General features: G+C 38.6%; 2 protein-coding genes across 5 annotated transcripts in view; one reads left to right on the plus strand and one right to left on the minus strand.

Annotated features, from left to right (window-relative positions):
• Nucleotides 1-306: 306 nt before the first annotated feature.
• tm6sf2b (transmembrane 6 superfamily member 2b) lies at nt 307-10,559 on the minus strand. Its single transcript, XM_005920695.2, has 11 exons — nt 10,463-10,559; nt 10,112-10,232; nt 8,616-8,719; nt 6,289-6,386; nt 6,017-6,120; nt 5,289-5,371; nt 4,739-4,863; nt 4,057-4,158; nt 3,038-3,130; nt 1,308-1,427; nt 307-663 (listed from the first exon to the last, which is right to left on the minus strand). Exons 2-11 carry the CDS (start codon nt 10,189-10,191, stop codon nt 427-429), a joined length of 1,146 nt encoding a protein of 381 aa, XP_005920757.1. The 5' UTR covers nt 10,192-10,232; nt 10,463-10,559; the 3' UTR covers nt 307-426.
• A 4,645-nt stretch (nt 10,560-15,204) lies between these two features.
• si:ch73-63e15.2 (strawberry notch homolog 2) overlaps nt 15,205-27,110 on the plus strand; it is a 61,198-nt gene continuing 49,292 nt past the window's right edge. For 3 of the 4 annotated variants that reach the window (XM_014333105.2, XM_005920691.3, XM_005920692.3), the window contains exon 1: nt 15,205-15,394. The gene's annotated coding sequence lies outside the window, so the exon portion shown is untranslated. The other variant, XM_005920690.2, reaches the window with a different exon arrangement.

Genomic DNA, 27,110 nt, shown 5'->3' on the forward strand with positions numbered 1-27,110 from the left:
TCGGCAAACCTTCGAAAGGTACTCTGCCAGTAAAGAAAGAAGTATGTCGGTTATTCTGTGCAGAGTAGACAGTGAATCTAAAAGGGTTAACCCCTATTATGGCACTCCAAAAAAAGTGAGCTGATGAGTTGTTTCAGTATACATCCAAGTGGCTCCGAATACCCCTGCTTTTCCTATACAAGCTTTCTGCTGCCATGGTTATGTATAGATGATGGTATTGACATTGACCAATTTGTGGTTTTACTGTTTATGCATACAATATGAGAAAAAGATGCTGAAAGCAAAGAAATAACCAATAAATCCACAGACATTCAGCAAAATAAGTTGTATTTTGGCATTTTGAAACATGGTCTTTCAAAGAAAACAGTTCTTCATGAATCATCAGATAAGTAATTACCTCCAAAGGTCAGAGAAGATTAAAAATGATCATTTCAGTTTATACTTGGTGTCTTTCTCTTCGCTGATTGGTAAACCTGTTTGCCCAGGGAAGGGAGCAATTTTTAGGAAGAAATAGGGGTTGCTGTAGACCCGCAGGGCCACAAGGACTGGAGTTGCTGCATAGACCAAGTTAGCTGCCAGCACCAACCAGAAAGCATCACTTGGAATGCGATACGGCGCTGTGGTGCGAGGGTGGAGGAATCCCCCGATGTGGGACCATTGGCACTGAAAGGAGAAAGAAAGAGGTCAAACTGTTTGCATATAGGAGGACATTACTTTACATATCAGCTTTTACTCGTCTCTTACTCTCTCTGCACACTCATGACAGATAACTTGATGCCTCAGTATTTCTTTCCAAAAATTATAAACAAATTTTTCCACTGTTATTAGTCTATTAAAATACACAAGATAAAGCTACTAACAAAAAAGATAAACGACATCTGAAAATGTCATCTTTATGTCTAACTGGAAGTTGGCTTAGAAGACAGAGAGTGTGCAAAAAGGCTTTAATCAAGTAGTTTCTCTTCTCATGGCTCCAATCTTTCTGTCAGAGCAATATGGAGAGAAAGCACCACCAGCTTGTTTGTTACAGAGAATATGCTTCAAAAGATAAATTTTGTCCAGGTCATTTTTAGAAAGATGAAAGCTCACTAGATGGAGTTAATTGCCCTGACATGTGTTGGACCGCTTCTTATTTAACATAAACGGCAGATGGAAAACTGTAATAGGTCAAAGGCAGCAATTATCGCAGCAGCTTCCAATGCAGAAAACTGTCAGTGAATCTTGCATCAGTATTCAAAGACCTGTAGCTTAAACTATGCATTCATAGTAATTTTCTTTATTTACAGTCTGTCCTCTGGTGGCGTTACCTGGATCATAGCTCCGGCAAGAAAGATGGTCCAGTCCGGCATCCATGTGCACCCAGGCTTGAGGAGACCATAAACAAAAGCACCCAGCAAGGGTAGTGCATAAAAGAACAGGTGCAGCATCTAGGGTTAAAAAAAAAAAGCTTGCACCATTAGTCTAATAATATGATTTCATATCATATCTCACAATACTAAAAATGTATCTTTCTCACAGTAGGTAGTCTCTCTCTATAATATCTTGTATATTCCATGATATATTGCTCAGGATATGGTTGGACGTGCCCAACAGAGCTGAAAGATTCTTCCATCACTGTCAGTCAGTGTTGTTGAGCCCTGACCAACAGTCCAGCAGACAATTAATACAGTACATCCTCAGTCTCCACTGGCCCACATCGCACTTCAGCTACTCACAGTGAATACAGAAGAGGGCTGCTTAAGCCTCAAAATGCAAACACAGAGCGCCCTTTAATGTGCTGCAGAAAAGTAGCACTAATCGAAATAAAACCTAAGAGAATTAGTATTGGCAGGTATCACAATTAAAATACTCCGCTTTGTCCCTTCCAGTTATATCCTGGGGGTTAATTTAACCTTTTATCCCACATTTGAACTGCATACATTGGATGAATGTACAATTAATTCAATAATTAAAATGAAGAGACAAAAATAATCAAAAGAAAATATTAAAATCATTAACTTTAGCACTGCAGTGTTTTGCTGCTTCTCAGCTACTGTATGCATGCTCTCTAACACAAATTTGCACCCTCAGCACAACTTACCATTTCCACACAAGGGTCGTTACAGAGAGAGTCTTGACCTTCAACTTAAAATATTTGGTGCATGAAAGCCTGTTTCCCACTTTATAAAAGCCTCAAATTATACCAGTGAACGGTTTCCTTTCATTCTCGGTCTTAGGTCCAGATGAATTCTAATGAGTTGAGCTCGGGGCCTGAAAGCCAATCATATATGCCCTTCAGTCTTTTGTTGAAATGCCTTCTTAGTGCAGCCACAGTAATCTGTCGCATATCATTCATCATCATCAATAAATGAAGAGGTCGGTTAGTTCAGAAACTGAGCAGGATTGCCCGGTAAGCCAAACTTCATTTGATTTCTTTGCACATGCCCATGAAGCCTTGGCAGTCACACACAAACACAGATCCGCAAACATTGCTAAACAAGACGCACTTCCACATGCTGCACACGCATCTTCCTCCCGCCCAGCGAGATGCTGATGGGAGGCTTTGGGCAGGGATTACCTTATCAAGTTCTCAGCATGCGGTTCATCTGTCTGATCATTGACTCTCAATTGTGCCTGGACTGCAGTCCAGACAAGGTCTTTGGATAACCTATTGACAAAGCCATGTATGCCAAACAAAGCACAACAAAACCCACGGCTACACAGGGTCAGGGGAAGAAAATAAAAAGACAGCAGACCAGTGCCCGTCAAAGTAATAATGTGTTATCCATCTTAACCAAATGAAAGACAGACACAAAGATCCGCTGGCCTCTCAACCCACGCTCGTTATTGCTGTAATGATGAAAAAGGGCCTTGTAATCAGCTGCGAGTTGAAAGAGTGGAGGAGATAAGGGCAAGCTTCCAGCACGCTCATAGTGAGATCCATGAAAGCAGAGGTCCATTATATGGCTTGTTATTTAAAATAGACTGGAGAAGAGCTTTCAGGTGTTCCAGCAACGGCAGGCAGAAAGGCTGTGTGGCGAGAAAATAAAACACCCACCATAACTCTAGGGTAGCCCACAGGATCCTTCAGGTAAGGTTCATACTGCTTCAGGTATATGGAACAGGCTTCAAGTGGAGAGTCCAGAGCCACCTACAGAGAGCAAACAACATGATAGAAAAACCTTACAGTGTAGTTCAGTTTAAGAGAACAGCATAAAATACCAATGCGTAGATCTGAACGATTCTCTTCCCTTGTCAAAATAACAAAATGAACATCCAGAGAAGATTTGTCAATGTGACTAAACAGAATAACACACTGAGCATGGTTAAAGGAATTGTTTGACATTTTGGAAAACATGTTTATTCACTGTATACTGAGGGGTTCGTGAGTTTCTGCCTGCACTGTGTCACACCCTCTCTAAATCTCCCACTCTCTTGTCTACCCTCTTTTTAAGTCTGTCTGTCTTCCAGGAGTGAAGAAGCTGTCAGAGTTGTTTGACTGCACCTTGAGCAGGAGTGTCCAAAAAAATATAAAATGGGGAATATCCCAGGAGTCAGCCTGCATTCAAACAGTCAATTTTGTTTAGAAAGTTTCCCAACTGAGTGAAGTGACCTGGAAGTATCGACATCGCAGTAATAACAAGAGCTGGTCGACTTCTATAAATGTTAATATGCCTGCTTTTTTAGAGCTTTTAGCATAAAATAAACTGGACTCTTGGTTATGTGAAGGAGGAAATGTGATCAGTGTCAATTAATGTGGATTTACATAGGCAGTTGCTGTATTGCCAGGCTTAAGGAGTATGATTACTGAGCTATTTTAAGTCAGTCACAGAAAAGACCAATAAAGAAACGAGATACACTGAATCCAGGGGGAAAGATCATATGACTAGATGTGACCTGACAAGCACTTCACAACCTACATATTATATGTCTTATAAAAATACTATTATTTTAACTCCAGCTTTTCTAATAAGATGATGCTTCTTATCAGTTGTTGTCTTTTTTCACTTTCTTTTAAAACTACAGTTGTAGTCCTTCATTAAAATCTCTTTAGAATTTTATATATGACATACTAACCAAGCCTCTCAGGATGGTGAAGGCCATGGCAGCTACCAGGAGAACCAGCAGAATGATGTCCAAAGGACGCCAGATCAGCTTCAGGCTCTGAGCATGCTGGGCCTGTGGAATGTTAAGAATTTGTCGATATGTGAAGAGGACTCAAAACAAATATATTCACTTCCTTCTCCTTCACTATGAAAAGTATTGATTGCAGGTGCTTTAAATTAAATCAGCCTAACTTGAACTGAAATGAAGACCACAACAAGTTATAGCTCAAATACAACTTCCCCCTGGCATAAATAAATGTGCAATCAAACAATCATGGCTCAGGTGTCTAAATGTTGAGCTTCTTCTATGTTTTTTTATCAACTCTGACTGTGAGGATAGCATGGAAGCAGAAAGCTGAGTTAAAGGAACGGTGCCGGTGAGTTAAAATGGCATGGAACTGGAAATCTGCAGAACTGAGGCCCTTTAAGACTCAACTGGAACACAATACTAGATAATATGATAGAAAAAGCAAGAATCTGAGATTTAATTGTTGTTTTTAAAAAACTAACAGATTCAGCAAGCACACCGCTCTAACTACACTAACAGTCACACAGAGTTTTCATTGTTTGGATCACATTCACCTGAGCAACAATGCACCTCTAAAGCCCTCCACAATCATATAAATGTCTAATTATTCATGTTCTGTACTTACATTGTATCCACCAATAAGCGGTCTATCTTTTGCCCGAGTGAATAGAACGATTGCTCCCAACACAGGCATCAAAAGAAAGAGAAAATTGAGCCAGAAGGCTGGATGGATCTCTGACCCATATTTACCTGCCACAAAGAGAAAGATAGACACTTATTGTCAGCATGCACTTAACTATACAAACACCGCCTGTAAACATCTTAATGTAAATGAGCAATTAAGCTTTCTATTAAAACCTCAATTGTGATACTCGAGGCAAAAGAGAGATGTGCGGCGTATCGATGCTAACATAACAGAGCGAACATCACGTTGCCTCCAGACAAGTCTGGGCTTCTGACGCTTATGTATGCAGTTTGAAATGCCAACAACAGATGCTTTAAGTCTGTTTGCTGCTTTGTTCTGTGAGGTTGTGATGGCAGGCGAGACACGGAGCATGTGTGTTTAGTTGGCAGGCTGAACTGTGACACTGATGGTACAAGGCAGGGCAGATGTTTGCCTGATTAAAGCTTGTCATCGTGGGACAGACAGAAAGCGGATTGAAGATGCGGCTCACCTGCCACTATCCCGACAATAAACACACTCATGTTGGCACACAAAGAGCCAGCCCAGAACAGGCCCAGAGTGCGGTAGGCTTTCCTGTGAGAGAAACAGAAAAATACAGAAAAAAAGACCAAAGAGATCAAATGAGATGGAAAGTTATATGTTAAATTTCAAGGCTGGGTAAGTTTAAATAAATGATATTTGAGAACTTCTCATATCCATCCTACAGATAACACAATGCCTAGCTCACTTTCTAAAGTGACAAAAGGCTGATATTGTTTAAAAGAGGATTTAATATCCATGATAGCGCCATCCCCAAGGCTGTGCTCCCCCTGAACTCTTGAACTCACTGGCTGCACTTTATGACTAACTCACTCAAGAGGAGGCTTTCTTTTTTTTTTTTCTTTTTTTTTTATCTTTTTTTTCTCGAGCCGTTGTCTGGGATTTATGTGATAAATCCACCCATGAATTTCTAAAGTGAAACACATCATTGGCTCAGTTACTATTTCTTTAGAAAAGCTCAAATACAGGAAAAAGATAAGCCTGAAGCTTGACATATACTGTAAAAGAAAAGTTTATCTTTGCACTGAAATGCATTCCTACTGCTTTTAGACTGTATACACAGACAGTTTTCATACCATCCTGTGTGTGTTTTCGCATTTTGAAAGGGACCCTACCCTGTAGATCTCTCTATTGTCATTTAATGCAGACATTATGTGATGTGACTTTAGCATCACCCACCTGTCTGTTATTCTGCTGATCATCATCAGGTACATGATAAAGTGTGCTATTCCATCCCAGTAACACATCATGATGCCATACGACGTTCCCAGATAGGGCTCTCCCTGAAACACAGAAGTTGTACATACATGCCTCACAGCATTATTATCATGTTTGCTTAACATGGTTATTTGTGCTTTGATCGGTGTTTGTTGGGTGTTTGGGTTTTTTTTAGAATTTCAGAATTTTAAATGTTAATAAATAAGAATAATAAGAATAAGAATAAAACCTACCGTCTTCTGGTAAAACTCCATAAAGCCAGAAATAATGCCATCATATTCCAGAGCACTTGTCAGGTCAATGATACATGTGAAAGAAAACTCAGCAAAAACTGTGGGGGGAAAAAATGATTTAATGGATATTTAAAAGGCTAACCTGTGTGCTTCATACCAGAAGCCCTGTAATTTCAGCTCTGTGCCTGTGTGTAGGTGATAATTGGTAGTGTACAATATCTTTAGAACCTTGAAAAACTCGGAAGGTTAAGCAGCTTTGCTCGCTTTGAAGGCACTATAATATTAAAAGTTACTCTTTTTGCATATTCTGACACCTGAATTCCTCTATAAATTACAGTATATTAGAACATGACATCAAATCTTTCTAGATTTTCTGAGCCTTTTTCATTGTTTTTTTGTTTAAAAGGTTTTCCTTCAAATGGCAGGTGATTGATTAATGGAACAGCTTGGGGAGAAAATTAAGTCTTGAGCAACGAGGTATGAGGCATGCTTAAATCGAGTCCATGGTGAACAGACTTCTGTCCTTAGGTTAAGGACCCAGGAGAACTGAAAGGTCTCGTCTAGCAAATAATATTTAAGAATGAAGCCACACATACACATTATTGGCATGGAGGGCTTACTATTAATATAAACTGTAACAATAACACTGTTGTTATGAACTATTATTAATACTCCAGTTTACATTCTATCCAAGCTCTCTTTGAGAAATTACAAAGTCTGAAGTGTTGCTTTCGACCCATATTGCAGCATTAAAATAACAGAATGCAATGTGCTATTCCGTATCATTTGCATACAGTATGTTTATAAAACAATTGACCAGCAACTCCCTTTCCAGATGTCCAGATTTTATCTTAGGCGTGATCTAATTGGCTTGGAAATGATGTGATTGTGAATGCCACTGAGCAGCAGCATGACTTTTGGTAGACCATCTGGTAGAGTTATTGTGACAGAATAAATGATTGCTATTCTACAGCACAGCATAGCAGTTATTATAAAATACAACAGCCAACTTCTACACATTGCAAACTGCTGTTTGTGCATACTGTACTGCTGATTAGATTGCTACTTCCATTTATGCACTGTGCACTGTTGCAAGTGTTAGTGCTTTTGCACAACAGCAAGAAGCTTGTGGGTTTGAGTCTGCTGATCAACTAGACCCTTTCTGTGTGGATTTTCCAAATTTTCTCTGTGTTTGTGTGGTTATTCTCCAGGTTCTCAAACATCTATGAACAGCCTCAAGTTTATTGGGTTTTTGCTGGTTTTCTACTTTATTTTATTGTTTTATTGTAAGTTAGCTGACTATCTGGATCACAGTTACAAACTTCCATGTTGCCCAGTACTAATATGTGCAGGCTACAGCCCCCTGTACAGGATAAAGTGGGTATAATCGTTGATATATAGAAAAAATACACGTCTGTAGTTTAAGTCAATTAAAAGAGAACACCTGTGAAAGCCATTTCAATGATCTACCACCTGGCCACTGCAGAATCTGTGTTTCTATACAGAAACCACAGTTTCACATATTGTCTCCCTCATGTAATCCTGAGGAGCTCCACTAAGATTATCTCTGAGATCTAAGAGGTGATATAGCAGAGAGATTGTGGCCCTCTAGCAATGAGAAAAGCCTGCCACTTCTTTCCCCTTAATGTTTTGGCTCTTATAGACAATACCAGCACTGCCTTAAGCACCCACAGCCAATAGTTTAAAATTTCCACCCAAATAGCCTAGCCCCTAGCATCTGCTGCAGGGATCAATTTGAGGGGGGAACCCTGGGGTAGAGAGGAAGCTCAGTTTGACCGGTCACACTAATTCACATTACAGCACAAAATATTTTAGAATTCTTTAAACTTGCATGAAAAGTGCACAAGCTGCTATTGTTATATGACCAAAGTGAATACAAAGGTCCTCAAATTATTCAGACTGAGTCAGTAGGGCAATCCAGATTCTACTATACAGGAGCAACGACTGTGTCCTGTATTACGAAATAGCTGTGACCTTTTTTCTTAAGAAGCAATCAAAAACTCAGTTTCAAAAGAATAGCTGAAAGGTTAAGTAAGTGCAAGAGCTATGAGGGTTGTCAGTCTGCAGGGAGCGTTTGGGTCAGTCACGCTTTAGAAAAGCCTGGTAAACCTTTGCTCTGAGCCTAATCAGTCTAAGCTGCTTTCAACATATCAGGTGAAATCACACTGAATACAATTCATGTTTTCACGCTTCTGTAAATCCTTTTGTGGGAGTTGGAACAATGCATAGCAGTCATTAAAATTCCATAGTGTATTTGGAAATGCAACGCAAGTAAGTTGGGAAATGCACATATTTGCGTTGATTACCAAAGAATAAGAAGTCTTTAGGTGCGTTGCCACGAGTGATGAGGAAGTAGAACAGAAACACAATCACCAGCACAGCAACACCAATCTCCAGAATCACATAAGGCCTGTGGAAACAGAGAAATGTCAATGTATCCAATCTATCCATCTATCTATCTATCTATCTATCTATCTATCTATCTATCTATCTATCTATCTATCTATCTATCTATCTATCTATCTATTATCTATCTATCTATCTATATATATATATATATATATATATATATATATAATATATATTATATATATATATATATATTATATATATAGTATATATATATATATATATATATATATATACGTACATACGTACTTTCCCACGGTCAGTATTCATCTGCTATATCCCATCTCTCTTGGTGTAGTAGCTAAAAGCACATCTTTACAAACTTTAATCAATCATAGGCAGAGGTGTGGGATGCAGCAAGCTAAGGCCATGTTAGTTCAGCATTGCCCTCCATGTTTACTGGTCAAAGGTACCTCCGCCTTACACTGGAAAAGATTAATGTGCTCAAGGTATCTCCTAGTAAACAACATTGCATCCTCACAAAACTCACAGTGTGTGCTCACAGAAGGAAAACAAATGCTATGAGAGCAAAGGCAAGCTCCCTAGCTACCCCTCCAATTCAACAGTACAGGAAGATTTATGCACACAATACCGTTTGTTTGTGGAGTGGAAGAGCACAAGGCATATTGTATGTCAAGAGTAATTTATCAAACTCTTCTGTGCAGTCCATATTGACTGTCAGTGTCCACATGGGCAAATAAATAAATAAATGTCTGTGTGGAGACATATTCACATAGGAAGAATAAAAAATTCTGCTGAAATGCTTTGTGGGTGAGGGAAGACTAAAACATGCATTTTATCACCATCTTTGTTTATTCAGTCTAAAGCATTACAATGTTTATCCATCAGCTGCTGACAATCTTATAAAGACAGTATCCTAATAAACAGGCAAAACAGATACGCCTTGAATGAGAACGTGATTCCTTCGAGCTTAGAAAAGCAATTACCCCCATCATATCAGTCATATCATTATGCCCACAAACTCTGCCTTCTATTTGCTCCCTTTTAGTTTCTCCTTTCCCTTCAAGAAATGTTAGCTTTAAAGAGTTTGCACAACTAGCATATACACTCTTTAAACTGATGTCATAGAATGTACGGGGTTGAATATGGTCAAGGATTCCTCAGCTTGTTATACATACTGTATAACACAGTCACCAGTACTAATGCAGTTTGAGTTTTAAGCTTACAGAGTCCTCTAGTGGTAGAAAAGTATACCAGCTGTCACCCAGTGATACTGGAAGGATTTCTAACATTACTGTATATTAACAATTATTCTCATAGTTTAAAAAAATGCATGTGTTGTGAGTGAATAATATATAACGTGTTACAATGATTTCATGGGAAAGACTGTATGTATTAAGGTGATAAGAAATCAGTACATTTAATAACTTACTCTTGAAGCTCAGAGATGGTGTTCATGGCATAGAGGATGCCAAGGGCGGAAAATGAGAATAGAAAGACAAAAATCTCCATCTCTTCAATAGCTGTTCAGCGCTCTCCCTGCAGGATTCACACTAAGGATGAAAATATAATGCAATTATAAGTGAATAGCATTCTCATCCAGCAATAAAAACAAATTTAAATAGTCGACTGAGCCAATATTAATAACATCAGCACATTATTAACTTGAAAACTGAAATTAAATGGTATTAAGCAAAATTAGATGAATGAGTTCCACAAAGTATCATTTAAAATGAAACCTTAACAGTGAAATAAATGAAAAAGAAGGAGAGCAGGGTCTTACCGTCTGGCTACGTTTGGTGAATTAATCAAATTACTGCTGGCCCGAGGCAGACATGGCATTTACTGGGGAAAGAATGAGTGGTAACAAAGAAGCTTTTGGGGGGAAAGTTGGGCAATTTGGTTTTGTCAGAGATTTACATAAGTCGTATTAGAGAATAGGCCTACATTCCATATTAGGCCATGCAACGTTTTCAGCTTACGTATACTGATTATGTGAGGCATTTAATGCTTAGTTATATGAAATATGCCTTCTCTATACTCAGACATACAATACAACAGTGTTGAACTGATACGATATAAAGCGCCTTGAGGCGACAGTTGTTGTGATTTGGTGCTATATAAATAAAATTGAATTGAATTGAATTGACTTGAACAAAAGCTAAATCACAATTTGATTTCAATTAATGAACCCTTTACACTCTAAAGTTATGAAAATGTCTGCACATCAAATAGTATTTGAGAACTTGCGCAAACTTCCCACAAGAAAATAGACCCTAATTGTAAGGTTTGTATCTTCTGCGCATTTGATTTGATAGGGAGTGACATTCACGTTTCTGCTGAAACAGGACTGCACCGAGCTCTATTTAAGTAAATCATTTGCTTTCAACGAGTTGCAAATTTTCAAAAAAAAAAAAGAAAGAAAGAAAGAAAGAAAGAAAGAAAGAAAGAAAAGAGCCGTAGCATTCCTATAGTCCTGTCAAAAGAAGGATTGCTGCAGACCGTTAATCTGTGACATACAGTCAAGACTGTAGACAGGAAATGTTTCCGCAGTTCTTTTTCTACTAATTATCAGAATTTCTCAACAGAGCCAAATCCTCACTATGCCTGTGTGCCGTGGCCTGGTTTTATGTGTTTTTGCACAACGGCTTGGGCTTTTGAGGTCTCGAACTTTATAATCCAGCTCACGTCAAAGAAAGCATTGTCAGAAAAATTCCACTAGGGTGAGCCAAACGCTAAAAAAATAAAATAAAATCCTGCTATGTTTGTGTGCAAATAAACTCTGAGAAACTACAGTTCATTTTGAACTTTGACATAGAGCAGATTTTTATTAATGATGCACACATCAGTCAGCATTTGCTCAGAGTATTATGGCAGAAACTGAGACTTTGCAGTTATTGTTACTGGACAGTGAATCAGCTGAGGAATGAGTAACTGTCTTAAGTGGAAACACCTTCAGAGATGAGCCAAAGTACTGTAAAGAACTAGAATGCATCATGAAGGTTTTATTTTGCTTTCACATACTGTATCATCAACCACCACCTCGCTAACACAAGAGAGAACAAGAATACTTGACAGAAAGAAAAGAGCACCACCCTGCCAGTATCTTTCCAAAAGAAAAGAAAAGAAAAGAAAAGAAAAGAAAAGAAAAGAAAAGAAAAGAAAAGAAGAGTGAATTTGAATACAAACAAATGTACACACACACACATACACATCGCCCTTTGCTTCCCACCAACCTCTATTGTTGGGAATAAGAGGAAGGCAGTTTTACCAGGAAGGCTGTGGCAATGTGTGTTTGCTGGAAACAACTGGATCTCTTCCAGCTCCGTTGTTCAATATCACAGGATGGACAGACTGATACCAAAATGAAAGAGTGACCTGCAGGAGGAAGAAGAGCATGTACTCCATTTCACATCTTAAATGAAACATGCTTTTATAGAATAACTGTCCGTGGGGAAGTAGTCTGATAGATCTGCTGAAATGAAAGTGGTGTGACATCATGGTTGATATGCCACTGCCAGCCAGTCAGGTTGGAATTTATGTCCATGTCTGTCCAGGCTCATATGAAGTGATACCTTTGTTTGATTGTAATAAAAAGGTTATTTAAAGGTTATGCTAGATTAATAAAGGTGATTCTGATAGAACACAAACATATAGGAATGACAATGCATGAGTAGTCAGTGCATGACTAAAGGCTAAAAGCATGTTATGTGAAGTGATGCTGACGCTGATCTTTCAGCTGCATTTGCCTAGACCTTATTTCATAGTTAAAAACAAAAGAGCAACAAAGAGATGAGTTAAAAGCAAAATATATTCACACTATGACAAAATAAACTAAGCAGAATAATTTACCCTAGAGTCTAAGTGAAACAAAGAGAATAAAAGTGGCTGGACTGCAGGTATTTAGCCGAGATGATATTGCATAAATGTTTTAACAACACATGGAAACTGTTTAAATATTGTGCTCTATGATGGTTATGTCCTGGGGGAGAAAAAGGATGAAGGTGTTGTCAGAGCTCCAACTTTCTGATGACCTTTCCCTTGCCCTCTTTTTCCGGGAAGAGTTTACATCTGTTAAATGGAGTAACCGGCAACCAAGTATTTATACTGCCCATCACCCAGTTTACTGTATTTCTACACTTAGAGCAAAGCTCAGGAGCCAAACAATAAAGTGGTGAAAGCTGTTGTGATGAATGGTGAGGTAGAACCTGAGCAAGAGTACCTGTGACAGCCTGAACTTTTCCAGTTGTCTTAGGCAGTACATACACTTTTACCTTTGCATACCAAAATCTAATCAGGCAGTGTTACATTACAAACAAAAGTTTGTGCTAAATTTCAAGAAATTCCTTCAAGGCATTCCTGATTTATCCTTTTTACCTGCGCCAAGGAGTTTAGGTTTTTGGTAGTATCTGTGTGCATCCGTTCTGTCATTCTCTGTTAAGAAGACTGCTTTAAAAGCTTTAAATTCATTCAGCTAAAACTTTATAGCTATGTACAGTTGTATTAACAGTTCATTAAAATTTGCATGGTCAACCTAATAATTTATTGGTCCAAAATTGACAAAAAACCTTATAACCTTATATGTTTCTTATAAGTGTTGTGTGTATTGTCAACACAATACACACCTTTGCCCACATCACACACATTGCTGAAGTGCATTATTCTGAGCATGATGAAGTACCCATTTCTTAAACGCTCGAAATGTTACTGAAAAATGACAATAGGTTTTCAGACTGAAAAGAATGGGTTGGCATGGGATAATTTCGAGTACAGTTTATTGATTTTATTATGAATCTGTTAATTTACAGAAAGAGGTTATAACTGTTAAAATACATAACAATTTGAATAGATGTGCGATGTTGCTTTTTCTTATTCATTTTATTTATTACACCTTTATTTAATCAGGAGGTCCCTTGAGACCAACTGTTAAAAATCAAATGTAACATCAAAACACATCAAACAAAATAAAATAAGTCAGAGTCAAAATAACACAAATACAAGGTCCGGCTTATAAATAGCGGTTACACTCTCTAGTTACAGGAGTCTTTATGAGAGCTCTGAACTCTCCCACGGAGATAAAAACATTCAACTTTAATGTGCGCTGAAGGTTATTTCATGACAAAGATGCAAAATTAGAGCATGTTTGTAGAAACTCAACGGCTGGATCAATAACCTCACAAAAAGAAGGAAAAAACAGAGACATATACACCCTACATATAAGCATATGGATATCAAAAAACAACTGCATAAAAACATTGCAATAAATCATACTTTTCTTACATTTATGATTATCAGCAGTTTCAGGAGTAATACTTGAACCTGCAAGAGTAGCAGTAGGGATTGTGCACAGAATGTTGGTCCATGGAAGGGAAAAACTGTAAAATAGGTTAATTAATTAATATATGAAAATAAAGAATCTGGTTAAACCTAGTTCTTAAAACTGTAGCTGAAACAAAACAAATGCACATAGCGCCTAACAAGACCGTTTAAAGTGACATACTTTAAGAATTCAGTTTTATTTATATAGCACCAAATCACACCAGTCACCTGAAGGCTCTTTATACTGTGTGGTAAAGACAATACAGTAACATAGAGAAAACCCCAGCAATCACACATGCCCCAATGCGGAAGCACTTGGCAACAGTGGAAAGGAAAAACTCCCTTTTAACGGAAAAATCCTCTTAAAGATCCAGGCTGAAGGAGGGTCAGCCCTCGGCCATTGATCGGTTGGGAGTGAGATGGGGTAGACATGACAAAAAGCACAATGATGGACCAGAGACAGAGATTAATAATGACTAATGATTAAATGCAGAGTGGGTACAACCACAGGAAGTGAAAAGAAGTAAGTGAAAAAGAAACCCTCAGTGCATCATGGGACGCCTCCAGCAACCTGGGCCTCTTGCACCACTAAGGAGGAGTTTGGGTACCTGATCCAGTCCTAACTATAAGCTATATCAAAAAGAAAAGTTTTAAGTCAAATCTTAAAAACAGAGAAGGTGTCTGTCCCCAAAAAGGGAGTTGGTTCAACAGAATAAAAGGCCTAAAACTGCAGCCTGAGCGCAAAGTGCTCTGTTGGGGTGATGTAGCACTACGAGGTTTAACCTCTAAACTTTTATAACCTAATGCACACTTACATTAAGTTACATATTGTTTAAACCAGTGAAAACTGTGTTTGTCGGTATTATTTATTTATTTTTTTTTATATTGGTTTATTGTAGACTTACACTTGTTTTTAAAACTATGAAATATTTTATTTATTTATCAGATAGTCAATCTGAATTTCAGCATCTGCATACCTTTAACTGAGCTGCTTGTTATTTTTAGGGTATTCGTATTTATTTCTTGGCCAGCTGTTTATCAACTTAGCTATAACTGCTGAGCGCTCATTTGTCACCGCTTTATATATTTTGTCTAACTTGACGCATTATCTCAGGTGGGCCAAACACTTAACTATTTCTGTGCTCTTCTGTTTTCTGTTCTCGATCAACAAGCAGAGTCCTCGAGGGATCTGAACGAGCGGCTCTGTGTGTGACGACAACGGCGGAAATATTTTTTCGCTGTTCAAAATGGCAGCGTCTCAATCAGGAAGTGGAGAAAACAACTACGAAGAATAAGTTGGATAAAATTCCCTATTTCTGTTACTTTGACGCGAGTCTTCGATCAAAATCAGGCCGTGAGCTCGGGGTTTGGTTTGAGAATAGGAAACACGTCAACGGTAAGTGTACTTCGATTATATTGGGAAAATGCGAGCGACACATCGGCAGTAGCCTTATAACAAGATGCGTTCAGGGCAGCCTCTCCTAGGCGCGCACGTTTTTTACGACGGGCTACGCCGGCTCTTCGGCGCCTGGACTGGATTAAACGAATGGGACGTTATCGATATACATGTAATGTCATGAAACCCATGGAAGTTAGGAGCAAATAAAACACACATAGCGATGTTAATTACTTCGTTATGCTGTGTTCGAGAAAGTCCGGTGGCTATCTTAGCTAGCGTGTTACGGAGTTACACGCTCTCGCTTTAATATTAGCCAACCAGCAAGTAATTTGGGTCAATAAAAATTTCCATGCTATCTTTATCATTTAAAGAGAAACAGGTAGCAGTTGCTACAAAAACTATTTTAACACAAATCTGGACAAACTGATATTTTATGTACTAAACTAGAGTGTATTCTCTCTCAATAACATACAAGTGCCAGGTATGTTAGTGCAAAACGAGCATACCCAAAGTCGGAAAAAGGCTATGAGCTATGCTACCAGAGCTAGCACAATGAGCTATACAAAGTATGGTTGATTTTAGTGAAGTAAAACCAGGTATACTTTGCCTAATCGTTGTTTTCTTGACCAGCAGTCGTACGCGATTTTTCGGTAAGAAAACGAAGCATATTAATTAGAAATATTCAGAAGCCAGTGTTGGTTTGTTTGTTACTCCGTAATAGATATGTCGTTTGTCGTTCACTAAGCTAACAGTAGTGGCAGTGATACTGTACGCAGAGCTTTGGCTGTTTTCCTTTGTGCTGTTTGAAACCAGTGCGTCCACTTTTATCAACACAAGCTGTATTTTCAGCTTATTTAAAAAATGCTGCTTACTTTCATCGCGTAGGCGTACACACTAACTTTAGCTGAATTACAGGAGAGGGAACAACGCCATTTAGTATAATCTCAAAGCAAGTCAAGTTAGTTGAAAAGTACTGTTGTTCTCGGAGACCTTGTTGTTGCCCCAGTTTGTGCATCTAATGTATTAATTAACAAATGAGACAGAAGAAAGGCTGAAAGTTGTAAGCGTACTTGGTAACAATAAACTTTGTGCGTGTAATACATGTTTCCGCACACTTCTTTTTCATTATATGATTATGACGTGTATGTACCACTATTAGGAATGTTGTGTTTGTCAAAGAGGTGGCTAAAGTATGCGAGTATTCTGTGCCAGGGTGCTTTAACTTATTATAGTAGAAGGGTCCGGATTAAACACGCCACTGGTCATGTCTTCCACGAATTTAAGCTATATGTTTAATACAGAAAAAAGTCAGATTGATGTGGCTGAAACCAAACACATTGGAGCGTTTGGATTTGACTCATAAGGAAATGAAAATGGCTCCCACATAGCTGTCCCCTCCAGTTCTTTCCTGCAATTTTCGCTATTTGGTTTCCACTGTGTTTCTCGCCTGCAGCAAAGGCTAGTCGAGCCCTATGCAAGCCTTGACACAGTAGGTTGCCATGGTGCCTGGCTATTTTTCTAATTATGTCATTCTCCTTTTGTTGATGGATAGTATTTGGTGGCTGCGAAATGAACAGCATGCTAGGCTTTTGTCACAGTTTTAGTCAAAAATATCTAAACCCCTGTGATGAGGTCAATGGACTTGGTGTTGTTTGTTGTAAAATCCCTCTTGCAGCCAAATCTCCCCCACTCTCCTGAACTTAAATGGAAACAGACAGGTTTTTTTTTTTTACTTATTATATCACCTACCCAGCAACTTAAGTACTACACTAGAATATAATGCTTTTACAGATACCCATACATAGAGAAAAGTGGCTTTGAATTTAAGGGAAGTTTTATTGGTTTGGTTAAAACAAATAAAGTACCAGTTAATCACTCATGTAATAATAGCTACTTTTGGTAACCATGCATACCAGGCTGTATTTTAAGTGCGTGTATAAAAAAAAGGTTCGCATGAGCAATAACAGTGGTTGAGCTCCACTTCTACTTCTGTGTGTGTTTATGCTGAACAGCTCCCCTTTTCTAATTTTCCTCTGTGCCAGACAATTGATGGCTGTCTGCCCTGCAGGGACTCTGAGGGTCACTGCACACTAGATCTGTTGGCACCATGTTTAGAGCCTGCAGGAACTACAAAGATGACACACAGAGAATATGTGGGTGTTTCACATAGCAGGATTAGCAAGTTGCATATGCTTTAAAAGTGTTAAGACATGTCCTCTGAAATTTTTACTATATTTAAATAGTAATGTATGTTCAGGCTTTGTTTAACGCAAGAGTATTACACATGCAGTACAAGGGTTGCAACGTCATCCGGTGGATGACGTTGGAAAGTTGTTGGAAAGAGTATTTTGAATGTAGATCAAGACACGCTGTTTAAATCATAAAATACAAAAGCTTTACATGCGAAGATTTTACACTTTAAAAAGTAACTTGTAAACTGTAGTGATTGTGCAAAAACTGTATATTGTAATTTATCTGAAGACATAACAGTCTGCTTATTGTCTGGTTTGTAAATGAAGTGCTCATTGAATGACAAAAACTGAATTGAAAGTAGACCTTCTGATGTCAGGAAATTTTTTTAGGGGAGAGCAGTAAGGGATGTTTTTCACTAATTGCCTATGGTTTCTGCTTTTAGAAAAACTTACCTATGACTCGGGTAAAAGTTTTCAGAATTTACTTTACGTTTACATGATGAGAAATATTTGCAGGGTTATTTTCATGTAGATTATGGTTTTAAAATACTTTCTGACTTGAGATGAAATTGGGAAATTAGCTACTCCTGGTCTTATTGGTTTGGGGAGGCCAAACAGCTGTGATGCACTACTAAGCAATGGCTCATGCCCCCCACTGTTTGTGATTTGGCCTCCATTCTCCTTCAGCCCTTGTCTTTGCTAGCTTGTTCCCCCTTTCTCCAATTGGTGCCAGTGATAAATCTCATTTATTGCCTTTGGGTTGATTAGAGTGAGAGTAAAAATGTGAAGTGGAGGAGGGGTATCGGCCCTAGGTAATTCGTTTGATTCAGTTCCTGCTTTCCTGGAATCTGGGCTTCATTAGGTAATAGTTCGTGTACTAAAAAAAAATATAAATGTTTGGTGAGAGGAGAGTGAAAGCACAAGTAGGAGTTGTTATGAATATGTGGCAATGGGGCTCACCTCTTACACTGTATTATGAAACAGCCTTTTATGATAGGCTGTCTGAGTATCCCCTGTCCCCTTTCCAGACCTGGAGCCCATGTGGATCTCTCCCAAGCCACATCAGAGGTTGGTGAGACATGACTGAAATGCAGGAGAGCATACCACACTCTGGCATGCCTCGTTGCTTTACTTTATGATTTTCTGTGGAAAAAGTGTGTCAGAATACTTCTAAGAAACTCAGACAAGGATTTCAAACTGGGACTCATCCAGGAATTAGATACAAGAGAAATGTTAGTCTCCACATACGGTAGATTGATAACCGAGTACAGTGCGTGTCAGTGTTTCAGTTATCAGACTAGATCCATATCTAGCTCCACATGGTAACTAGGGAAGAATAAGAAGAGTGGTTAATTAAATGCCAACATACAACCTAGTTTGTGAATTTTTTTTAAATGCGTGAAAGGAGATTTGAGGTGTAATTATTTTTTTTGAAATGAACAATTTTAAATAATGTGTTTTTATGTCTGCTGTTGACCCTTGTTAAACGAGCACCCTACTGTGTTTCCCTGACATGTATTGAACCTAGTCCTAGATTAAAAAACTTGTTCAGTCGTGTAAAACTAGGATTAGTTCATGTCTTGGTAACTGAGCCATAGAGTTTAGACCTTTTAACTGTAAGAATAGTAGTTTCAAGTGAATTTAAGATAAGGTTTTTATTGAAATTACACATTAATGCTTCTTTGCAAGTATTTAGAGGTCAACTGATACTGGCTTTTTGGATCTGTTGCAGAGAATGATTGTGGGAATAAAAAATAATAATAGATAATAATAATAATAATAGTAACCGGTATTGTATGTCAGGGATGCATCCTGAAAGTCGAGGACTCAAATCATCAGTCAAAGATTGCTGAATATACTTAGTGGACCATTCGTTGACAACATGCTGCATTGCGGTTGAACGTTAAGAGAAGTTGAAATTGAAGGTGAAGTGAAACTTTTTTACCTGCAGAGGCTTTCCTTTTAGGTAACTTGTCTGACGTTAAGTTTAGTGTTATGGGAAGTTTGAAACCTGTGTGTGTGTGTGTGCATGAGTGGGTGAGTGCAAAAGAGAGAGAGGAATTAACGTTACCAGTAGCCATAGATACTTTGAAGTTTATGCCAACAGCAGTGATTAATTACTATAATCCACCATAAAGTTTCTAGACATGTAATAGTATCAGCGAAGCCTTCAGTTATGTGTTGTATACTAGTTTTTTCTGTCCCATAAGAATGGAAATAACAGGCTCTGTCATGCAACTTTATGATGCTGTTTCTCTTCCTGCCCCTCATTACTGCAAAGTTGTTCCAAACATTCAAGGTTACCAGCTAGTAAACCAGACTACAGACACAGTAGCATTTCAGACCTTAAAAGAATTTAATGCAAGAGCTCACATTTCGAACAAGTGTTTGGTGCCTTTGTGCTTAAAGGTTAGCTTCTTTAGTCATTTTACAAATATGTTTGATCCCAACGTCTAAGGTTTCCCAAAGTTGTCAGTGTGAGTAAATATTTGTCCTTCCGTAGTAGAGTGACACTGAATTCCCAAGAATATATAATGGGTCTAACAATGAAGGGGGGGGAAAGAAAGACTTGTCAGTCTGTGCGGGTCAACTTACTCTGATGCATAGCTCAGCCACTTCAGTTTCATGTAAACCCTGAACCAAATCTTAACCTGCCTCATCCTGCAGTAAGTGTATTTGTACTGTTGGCAGTAACTTAATTACCCTTGTCCTTAAAGAATGGCTCAGTTAATGTCACTTGACATCATCCAGTTTGATTTATGTGTATGTGAATGCGTGGCTTTGTTTTTTTGTTTTTTTTTTAAGTGAGGCAAGTTAGAGTTTTCCTTGTTTTTAACATATCTGTGACATTTTATGAAGCAGTGGCAATGGTGGAGATGGAATTTGTGAAAAGACCGAATGGATTTGGAGTTATAAAAAGAATGGATTATGGTAAACATTACCACTTACTAAAGTAACACATTGCAGTACTTAACCGGAACTCCAGTTGAATATTGTCTAAGTAATGACATAATACAAGTTTTTGAAATTTTTCTTTTATTGAGCATTGTGATAAAGATGGCAGTTTTTTGTTTATTCAACTTTTCTTCAAAGATCCCCCACCCAAAACATTATTGACATGTTAGCCTTTTCTGACAGAATTTGTACTGGGCCTCATATTCATTATTTAAATGAGTTCCACACAGCACTTTTCATCGGTTTTAGTCATATTTGGCTTTGCATGTTTTCTCTATTGTTTTAGTTTGCATTTTGTCCTCGGTCTGTCTGTGCTTTTGTTTTTTCTCTTCTCTTTTCTCATTACCCAGCCAGTTTCAGTAGATGACTGCAATTCCTGGAGTCTTGGTCTGCTGAAGATCTGTTCCTATTATAAGGGAGTTCTTCTTTTCCACTGTTGCTGAGTGCTGATTGTTTGGGTTCCCTCTATAGTATTGTAGGATCTTTACCTAACATTATAAAGTATGACACATAGGGTTTCTGGATGGGATTACTTTACCATTTTATTCTACTTCAGAATAGTGTAATGCATGGTGACACGTTAAATTTAGATATATATTGTTGCTTTTTCACCTTACTGTCATCTTACGTTTACACAGCAGATCAAAGCCGCTCTGTGCAGTCTCTGCTGGTATCTGGAACACCTGAGCACAATGTGTTATAAGGTGTTTCATGTTCCTCGTATAATTTTTCTGTAAATCTCATAACTGTGTATGCTCTTTGACAAGCTGTTCATCAAAATAATCTGTAGTAATTAAATAAAGAGCTTATTCTGTGATGGGGCCACCAAATTGCAACTTTAATTCTGACTGACTCATCTGGGACTTGTCATATCATACAGTAGGCACTTGTTCTTTGTAATTATTTTCAATTTACAGTAATTTGGTCTTCTGTTCACAATGATATAATTTTTTGAACATGCTTTACCTGTCTGATTTATTTTCAGAATGGCTTGTTGGTTTCAAGTAGTGTTGTTCTAGAGTATGAAGGCAGCCTAGTCAGTGAGCCAGCTCCTATGTGAAATAAAAAGGATGAACTGAAGTTTGCAAAGTGACATAGACAGCCAAAGATACACTCCTGTAAGCTGTGCAAATGGTGCAATATTTTCATGCCTGCCAGATAACTGAGGTCAGTTTTAGTGGAGCAGAGAGTACTGTCTGGACTTGAACGGTGTTAGGGCACAGTTCACAGTCCAGACTATTTCGTTTGCCTGTGCTGTGTTGTTTGCTTGTGAACCATGCATCTGGTATCTTTTGTTGGGTGTTATGACTGACTCTCTGAATAACCATGGCTGAGAGGGGTGGTTATGGGGGTGGAGATTCAGACGCATTGAGCCAGCTGCCTCCAATCGGCAGCAAAATCTCTTTGGAGTTCAGACTGGGTGAGAGGCAATAGCTAACGCTACTGGCTTCCATGCACAGGATGGAGGTGGAAAGAGGAATGGACGTAAGGGAAACTGGGACATGGAGATATATACACCATATACTGGGTTGCCACACAGCAGGAGGAACTGTAGTGGAAAAAAGAAAACAACTGGGCATTGCTCGAAAGAAAGGAGTTAGGCATAGTGCAGTAATCATAATATGTTATTTTCACATTAGAATGCAACGTTAACTGCATTTTAATTTTCATACAGCAGTATATATCATAAATGACTTTAAAATGGCGCAAGGAACAATATTTTAAATCAGCCAAGACACATACATGATGAAAAAGTTCACTGGCTTTGCTTATATAGGTGTGAGTAAAAATCCTTAAGAAATATCACAAGGAGCTGAGCTTTTTTTTTTAAAAAAAAAATTGGTTTAATATTTTTTGTGGGGGAGTAAAATAAGCTGTTGTCTATTCACCTAAAAAGTTTAACCAGAGTAGTCAAGGCAAAAAAACTGTGCTACACTAGCATACGCTATCATCCCTCTATTCTGAGGAAATTAGATGACAGAGGAAAACGGGGCAAAGAGGCAGCTAAGTGGATCGTTCTCTCTTTGATCAAGTCAGCCTTTGATCTATTTCTGGTGAGCTGGTGGTAGAAGTAGAGGGATTTGCTCCTAAATGAGTGCCATCAGGCAACTGTAAAGTATTGTTTTACTCCTTTTTTGCTCTTTTGCTCTTATTATTATCCAAATTGTTTTTGCCCTCACCTTTTTTCTCTCCGTTCTCTTCCTGTTCTCCGTTATCGCTCCTTGTTCTTATTTACCACAACAAAGCCATCCTCTCACCCACAAGAGCTCGATTAAGTTCTCGCTTTAAGGATAAATTACTTTAATGTCTCATTCAGCTTGTGTTTGTGGCCACAAAGATATTCATCATCCCGGCAAAATGGTGCTGAATAACCATTTGGAGTTGGTTGATGAAGATGTAATTAGGATTAATTGGTATTCACTTGCAAGCAGCGAAATCTGTGAACCCAGCCTTTCATTTAGAGCAGACCATTCAAATAAATGCCCATTTGTTTTATGAAAGGTGTTCCTGTGTGCTGTCCCAGTCCGTAGAGGCTCTTTGATAAATATTTGTACAAGAGAAATGCAGTAACAACAGACTCCTAAAACCAAATTTGTTTCCATTTCCCGACTTTGATAAGACAGCTGATTCAGTTACACCGTTATTCGATCATTATTCTCTATCCAGTGTCCTACTCAGTTACTGGGCTGTTAACAGTCCCTTTACGGCAATGCTGAATGGAATTTCCTTTCTGGCAGTGGGAACCGGGAAAGATAGGTAGCTAATGTCTGTGTCCTTCCATGTATGTGCTTAAGGGCTTGCGTCATGTCTGTGCATGTGCACACCGTGTCAAGTATGGACCCATTGTGTTGAAAAAGGTGCTGATTAATAATGTAGGCTGTTTTGAATGATGGCATCCCGTGTTTCCCTGGGAAGTAACTTGTTCCTTTTATGAATATTTCATCACAGCAACTAATGAATCCAGCCAGTCAAGCCAATCATAACCAGCCAACAGCCCCCTTGCTGCTTTGGTGTAGTGTAGCTGGGCCCTAATCATTTCTAACCTGATTACTGGTGATGCTGATGGACTCAGATGGGTCATGAGTAAGTGGTGTACATTGAATTGAATGTTTGTTGTTGTCCAGCTTGTTAGTAGTAAAGACAGAGACATACTACAACAGTATACAGAGTGACAGATGCCAACAGAGGGCTGTCTACATATTTCTACAGTACCTGCAATAAATGTGCAGTTACGTTTTTGTTTTTTTTCATGAATCCATTTTTTACAGACCTACCGTTTAGTCAAATGAGCCCCTGGGCTTCACCTAAAAAGCACTGCTGCAAGAAACATTAAAGGGCTATAAAGAGATGCAAAATGACTACAGGATATGCTAAAAACCCAAGGAAACCTGTCCCTATGTCCTAGGGACTGTGTAATGTCCCTATAAGTCCCTAGGGCATATAGGGACACCACATGACAACTGTGATGTGGTACTAGATGGGAAAAGTAGGGGACTTTCACAAGTATTTGCCAAGGTGCTTATTGTCTCATGTAATGTCCATGGTAACTTTGGGAAAAACAGACTCATGTGAAATAATTTTAATTCCTTTTTCCTGGCATTTCCACTCATAGATTTCTCCACACTGGTACTGCAGTGACCTCAGAGGTTCAGCTGCACAATAGCATCAGCTGTGTCTCCTCCAGACTGGTTCATCTAGTACTTTTATGCACCTTACTGAGTGCATAGAGCACTTAACAAAAAATCTAATAAATATATAGCACGTACAAAGGCGCTGAAAAAATTGGTTGACATAATGAGGTTTTGACACCTTGTGAGCCGCAAGGAGCTGATTATGCAAATGTGGTTAATGAATGAAGCACAGCTAAACTTCTGAATACTTCCCGTAACCCTACTGAAAAGAAAAGATGACATTAGTATGATTTGAAGTAAAGGAATGCATATTAATGCTACAAGGCGGGGGATTAACTATGGTGGGTAAACTGCATAACATGGGATATCATTTATTTACTTTTTGCACTGGTCTTGGTCTTGAAAACAGGATATGGCGCATCTGAGATATCTTGTTTTCATAAAGGAAGACATTTATATATTACTAGACCTAAAATGTATTAAGATAATGTCTACAGAGTTACTTCGTGTAAAGCATAGAGCATGATTTCATTATGAGTCAGGAAGAGAAAAAATCACTGTTTGTGAAATTCTGATTGTCAGTATCAACACTCCACATGTGAGTTTTCATTTGTCAAGTGAGGTGGCACACACGCGCTAGGCAGGGTGGTGCTTCTCCTCGTGAGTGTTAATCGTGATTTACCAGCTTAAGGAAGTCACACTTCCCTGGATGATCTCCATGTGCTCTGGCAGCCACAAGGCCACCAGCAGTCAGTCAGCTAGTTCAGTATATGCCAGACTCCCTTTTCACTCTCATTATTGGTACTTGCAAGCTGATAGTGCATTGTGTAACAGGGTGGTGGTGCAAACAGGCAGGCACATATCATGTCTTGGAAATATTGTTTCTAAAAATGGCATGTTACTAAATGTCCACATTTGTGAAAGGGCTGTTTGCTTATGGCAAAAAATCATGCCTATGAGTTTTTCTGTCAATTCTGTGATAACAGTTATGAGTAACAAGATAACTAAGAAAAACCATGCTTTTGCTAAACTTTTTAAATGGCCAAGCAGCAGCAGGCACACATGTCTCAGGAAAGCTGCACAGAACCCACCGAGAAGATAGAGTGCCCCTGCTGGTTCTCCTTCGGAAATGTTGTTATGACTTTTACTTCCTTTATCTATATCTTGTTGATTAAAGGCTCTTTTTGAATTATCTTGGGTGAAACGGTGAGTGAGTTGGACTTTTAGGGAATTGCCAAAGTGCACAACTGTAAAGAAAAAATGGTAACTACATTTATTACATAAAGCAAAATGCAAATTTATGGTTAAACAATAATCGTATATAAGATATCTTGTTTTCACAATTATTAGAAGCCAAAATTATATTTAAAGAAAAATCACATCGTCCTAGTTTGTAGCCTCTTAAGTTAATAGTGTGTGGATTTGTTTCAGGTTTTAAGGATTTTGCAAATACTGCACATGAAGTGGCCTAATTTGTTTTTAGTGAGCTCTTGCATCAGACCACCCAGGAAGAGGGAGAGAGATGGACTAGGAGACTCACATGGGAGAGGGCTGCACAAAAACCAGCAGTAACCTCTGACTTAATTAACAGATTTAAGAGATTACACTGCAGAGTGCTTGCTTTCACTTGCTCTATTACATTTTTTGTAGGACATTAACCTTTTTTTCCCCTTTTTTGTAGCACCCTGTACCTTAAAAAAAGAACTGCATGAATTGTGTATGTTGAGGAAACTCCTTGTGCCCCTTGCATTACAGTGGACATTTTTTGTTTTCTTCTCACTGCCCACTACTGCCAGCCCTCTTCCTTCTGCAGATAGGCCTCTTCATCACACCCCTCTTCCTCTCTGCAGGAGTTAGGAGTAGTAGGGGGGTTTTCTGTTTTCCGGTAATGAGAGACCTTACAGGAAGGGCAGATCTGGGACCACAGTTACAATGATCAGTATCGATTATCCTCCGGAGCTCTCTGGAGGGAGAAGGGGGAACGAGGGACATTTTCTGTTGCTAAGAGACAATAACTGGCATGGTACTAGTGGGTGACGTGGGTTTAGGTGGTAGGGGGGACAAGAGACAGGGCATTATGGGAAGCAATTCTGCCTTTTAAATCAATGAGAAAATGCATTGGTGGACTTAGGCTAGTATTTGAAGATGAAGAGGGCTATGGAACGATGGAGCTCCTGTCTGCTAAGGCTAATGAGGAAGACTGAGTGGTTCTAGCTATGACAATTCTTGACTTAGATCAGTGTGCTAGCTAACAAACATCTACTATACTATGATGTTAGTAAGGAATTACATAAATGTTGTAACTGTAGTTTCATGGACATCATTTCAAAACAGCAGAATTCTAAGTGCTACATTGTCTGACATCTAATGGTTAAAAGCAATAAAAACTGCTTCTCGTGTGTGCTTTGGTTCTTTGTGGAGAACGCTGCTGTTGTTTTACTTGTGTTTAGAAAAACTTTATATCCCATCAGTACTGGATTTAATGCATCATATCTTCACCCTTGGGATATATGGGCTTGGCTTTTTTAAGGACTCTTGTGTTTCTATATCATCTGTGTTAGTCTCTCTATCTGCTAGCCAAAAACCTATGCAAATGGACACCTGTGCAGTACCATAAGGCCCACATGTTTCAGCAGAACGTTGGTATCGGCCATGTTAACTGATACTATCAGCAATTAAATTGACATCATTGTAAGCAGGCGATGTTTATGTGTTGTGTTACATCCATTTTTTGGATGGCTAAAAGTAGGGTAATGAAGGGCTGAAAGAGCTTAAAACTGTGTTTTTATAATAAAGATTTCTTTGTTTTCTTGCAACAAAAGGGGATAAAATAAGAACAAAAATAAAGAAATAAATACTTCAGTATTGGGCATTGGCCAAACATGATGGAGCCATAATGTTACAGCTGAGTTAGTGATGCCGAATTGGTTAGGA

Source organism: Haplochromis burtoni, unplaced genomic scaffold (assembly GCF_018398535.1).
Source record: "Haplochromis burtoni strain Fernald_Lab_line unplaced genomic scaffold, NCSU_Asbu1 Contig_42, whole genome shotgun sequence".
Lineage (NCBI taxonomy): Eukaryota > Metazoa > Chordata > Actinopteri > Cichliformes > Cichlidae > Haplochromis > Haplochromis burtoni.

Coding starts and splice junctions, on each gene's coding strand:
- tm6sf2b (XM_005920695.2), bottom strand. CDS start 10,191: ATGGAGATTTTTGTCTTTCTATTCTCATTTTCCGCCCTTGGCATCCTC. Junction 6,387..8,615: donor TAAAGACTTCTTATTCTTTG/GTAATCAACGCA, acceptor TTCCCCCCACAG/TTTTTGCTGAGTTTTCTTTC. Junction 6,121..6,288: donor TGGAGTTTTACCAGAAGACG/GTAGGTTTTATT, acceptor TCTGTGTTTCAG/GGAGAGCCCTATCTGGGAAC.